Source organism: Notolabrus celidotus, chromosome 12, assembly GCF_009762535.1.
Source record: "Notolabrus celidotus isolate fNotCel1 chromosome 12, fNotCel1.pri, whole genome shotgun sequence".
Classification (NCBI taxonomy): domain Eukaryota; kingdom Metazoa; phylum Chordata; class Actinopteri; order Labriformes; family Labridae; genus Notolabrus; species Notolabrus celidotus.
This window is the reverse complement of record NC_048283.1, coordinates 30,413,767-30,417,515: the sequence shown is the minus strand read 5'-3', so window position 1 is coordinate 30,417,515 and position 3,749 is coordinate 30,413,767. Positions and strand designations below refer to the sequence as shown.

General features: G+C 40.6%; 1 protein-coding gene across 1 annotated transcript in view; it reads left to right on the top strand.

Moving 5' to 3' along the window:
- Positions 1 to 3,402, top strand: part of ncam3 (neural cell adhesion molecule 3) — a 10,099-nt gene extending 6,697 nt beyond the window's left edge. The window contains exons 9-18 of the mRNA XM_034697905.1: positions 1 to 43; positions 262 to 397; positions 538 to 708; positions 817 to 936; positions 1,267 to 1,269; positions 1,437 to 1,564; positions 1,774 to 1,942; positions 2,095 to 2,284; positions 2,418 to 2,546; positions 2,937 to 3,402. The exon at positions 1 to 43 is cut by the window's left edge and continues 91 nt beyond it. Coding sequence (XP_034553796.1) covers positions 1 to 43; positions 262 to 397; positions 538 to 708; positions 817 to 936; positions 1,267 to 1,269; positions 1,437 to 1,564; positions 1,774 to 1,942; positions 2,095 to 2,284; positions 2,418 to 2,546; positions 2,937 to 2,979 — 1,132 coding nt within the window. The 3' untranslated portion in view covers positions 2,980 to 3,402. The remainder of the gene's footprint in view (positions 44 to 261; positions 398 to 537; positions 709 to 816; positions 937 to 1,266; positions 1,270 to 1,436; positions 1,565 to 1,773; positions 1,943 to 2,094; positions 2,285 to 2,417; positions 2,547 to 2,936) is intronic.
- The last annotated feature ends 347 nt before the right edge of the window (positions 3,403 to 3,749 follow it).

Below are 3,749 nucleotides of genomic sequence, written 5' to 3'. Positions count from 1 at the left end.
GCCTGAGCTGCACTGGCTCAACAAGCAGAACGGACAAACACTGGTATGCAAGAACACAGTCACACACACTGCATCATCACAACATAACTCTACTCAACTTGCTGCCATTCCCAATCCACTTAATTTTGTCATTCTGTCATATTTTCTGTGCACTTAATTTTTACAACATCCAGCTCATCCAAAAACATGAGATCTAAGCCCACAGACTTGTGTTTGGTCTGAAATGTGACTATATCTTCTCTTCTTTTGTCTGTCCATCAGGACTCTACTTCAGGTCGTGTCCGTGTTGTGGATGGAGAGTTGATAATTGATGAGATGGTGCCCTCTGATGGTGGCCTTTATTCCTGCATGGCTGTTGGCACATCTGGAAATGCATCAAGAGACATTGCAATTACCAGTAAGAGTTCATGTCTGACTCTTAATTTCAGAAACAAGAGTGTGAAATAAAAACAACTGCAGATAATTATCCTTCTGATACACATTTTGTAATGATAGTGTTCCTTCTTTCACTCACCTGTCTCTCCTCCTGACCCACAGCTCAGCCCGGTCCTCCTCACTACCTGTCAGTCGCACCTGGACCAACCTCAGTCTTCCTCTTCCTCAAAACCCCACCCATCAGTGGAGGAGCACCCATCACAAGTTACGTCCTGCAGTGGAGGAGAAGTGCAGAAGAGAAGTGGGAGGAGATGGTCACAGTCCCAGCTTTAGGTAAAACACTGTTAAACCATGAACTTTATTCTACTATAAAAACCTGAATATATTTCCACTGTGCATGTCTGTTAACGATGTGTCCTCCTCTGTCTGTTTGCTCTCTAGATCCTCTGGCTATCACCTCCCTCAAGCCTTACACGTTATACTCGGTGCGTCTTGCTGCCATGAATGCAGTGGGAGTGGGACAGTTCTCAGACACAAACATTGTTCGCACACATGGAATACGTAAGTTCTTCACACACTGATAACCCATCAGTGTTCACAAAATAGAGTAAATCCATATTCCATGCCATGTTCTGAGCATCATGTGTATGTGTAGAAATGTGTCTGTTCTTAAGTTTGCATTAGGGGGCATTTTAATTTATTAATTTATAAGGCTTAGACTATTCTAATGCTAGTGCTAGTGTGCATTTGGTAGAGATGTCTCATAAGGAATACTTTTCCTTCTCATCGTCCATCTTTATCTTTCATGAAATCATCATTACAACATTTCCATGACATCATCATGTGGGTCCTGATGTCCTTTCATGCTGCCATGTTGTCATCCATCCTCAGAGGGTAAAGTACACAAAGTGATCTACTGAACTAAAAAAAGAAAAGTCAATGCTAACACTTCAGATAGCTATATCCAAAGGTCATGTTTTGGTTATCCTGCGTGACTCTAAAAGTGTTTTAATGATCGTCACTGATCAGCAGATTTTTTTCTCTCTGCCTCCTGTCTGCAGGTGAACCAGACAGTCCGGTTTTGTCCACTGATGCAATGAAAGTAGAGGGAAACTCATTCTCTGTTCCTCTAAAACAGAATGATGATGGAGGAACTCCTCTGCAGCACTTCAGCATTCGATACAAACAAGTAAATATGGCGGCCTTCTACTTGTTTGTAATTTGACACAACCCTAATTCGGCATTATTAAGAGGCAGTTCCAAGACTTTACATCTTGCATGCTTGTTTTTTGCAACAGCACCACCAATGATTGACCAAAAATACTGCATTCAACGTCAAACTACAGACGCAGTCATCCTTTTAGACTTTTCTAATTCTCCCTCTTTTTTGACTCTAAGGTTAAAGAGGGGTCTGAGTGGAAAGACATGCAACTGTCCTCCGATGCTGAGTCTGTCTCCCTTCGAGACCTGTCTTTCAGCTCAAACTATCATCTGGAAGTTATCGCAATCAATGCAAATGGTTCCTCTATCCCTACAACATTTAACTTCACCATCGGACCACAGCCAGGTACACAGCCATCCGCCAGCCATGACAATGGAGCCTCTGAGATTTCCTAAACTTCAAAACATAACAGATATACTCATAAAAAATGTGTGCGGATGCTTTTCATACTGTCTGTTTATTAATGCTGATTCCTATATCCCTTTCTTTGAACAAAGTGAGCAGCATGACCAAAGGCAGCGTTGTGGCCATCATCATACTGATCTTCCTGGTGTTGTTCCTGATAGTAGACGCCTCCTGCTGCTACATAAACCGCTGTGGCCTGCTCATGTCTATCGCTGTGAAAGTGTTTGGACAGAAAGTGCCGGGCCTACGAATGCTGGAAGACGGAGATGGAAACACTAATGGGTGAGTAGATGTCGGGAATATCTAAAAACTAGCACATGTAGATTCATGTGTATTTGCACAAAGCAGAAGCTTTTTTTTCCATTAAGTTGCATTTTTCACATTTGACATTTTCATATATATTTCTTGACTGCAGAGAAGTGAAGCTCAAGGGTATTTCTACTCCCAGAGGCAGTCTACAACCAACAGGGGTTCCGACAATCACCAAGGATGGTGGGCAGCTCACAGAGGTCACCTGCGACAAAGCTCCCCTCACCAAACATGAGTATGTTCTCACACTCTCCATTAGAGCTAAAGCACCTGCTGAGAAAACACCATGACATTTTGCTAAGCCTTGTTCAAATGTACAGACAGTTTGATAATTTGGCTATTACCTATTAAAGTAGATTCAGCTATTCTTTAGCTATGTGTATATCACAGATTCTTATTGAAAGGATAGGGAATCTAGAGTAGAGCAGTGGGAATGACATGCAGTAAAGGGTCACAGGGATCAAACCAAAGTTGCCCACTCTGAGGACCAAAGCCTCTCTGATTTCACTGCTAGGCCAAACTGGCTGCCTTGTGCCACAGTTTTTTAACAAAGTGTTTCATTTGATTTACTCTTTGGTGTAAGTTTCTCAAATTGTTTCTTATTCATGATTTTTTTTTCCAACAGAAAATCCCAACCTCGCAAAGACCTGCCCACTGCTGATTCATGAAGCCGAAAACAACAAGCATCATATAAGAAGTGTGAGCCAACACATGAATAACAAGAGAATATGTATAAAGATCACACAGTCTTCTCAGGCGACTCAGAAAAGACTCAGACATTTGAAACATCACTGACTGATGTTGTTCAGGTTACATCCGCCCTGTTTTGATGGAGTGAGAGGACGACTGGCCTGCATTCAGAGTCTTACGACAGCATGTCCTCTGAATGACGCTACAGACAGGAAATCATTTTGTAGTCCTAGTTGTTGCTTTTTCTGCTCTTCTTTAAATCACTACAGTATCGCATTGTACAGGGTAATGTTGACATCTGTGTTCTACAGGGTAAAATCATTGTGTTTTAAGATTATTTTTTCTAATTGTTTATATTTCTTAACAAATGTTTACCTTTTGTGCATTTTGAATGTTGTAAATGAAACAAGTTTTTATTTTCATGTTATGCTTTGATGAATGTATTATGGATTATCCTTTGTAAAGCAGCGTCTTGTTGGCATTTTGATATTCATCTCTGTCATCCTTTTAGAATTTTTGCTAAGTTGTTTTTAACTTTGCATTGTTGCTGCTCATCTGATCTTATCAATCAAATTCTCCTTTTCTGATTTAATACCAATATGTTTTGATAGGTCATAGTGCTTTTTCACCATGTATAAGGCATTTAAGCTCTAACTAAACCAACTCACTTTTATGCACTTATCATGTTTGTTGTTTTTACTATACATCAGACATGTTCATTGTAGGAGACTTTGAACTAAAGTCCTGT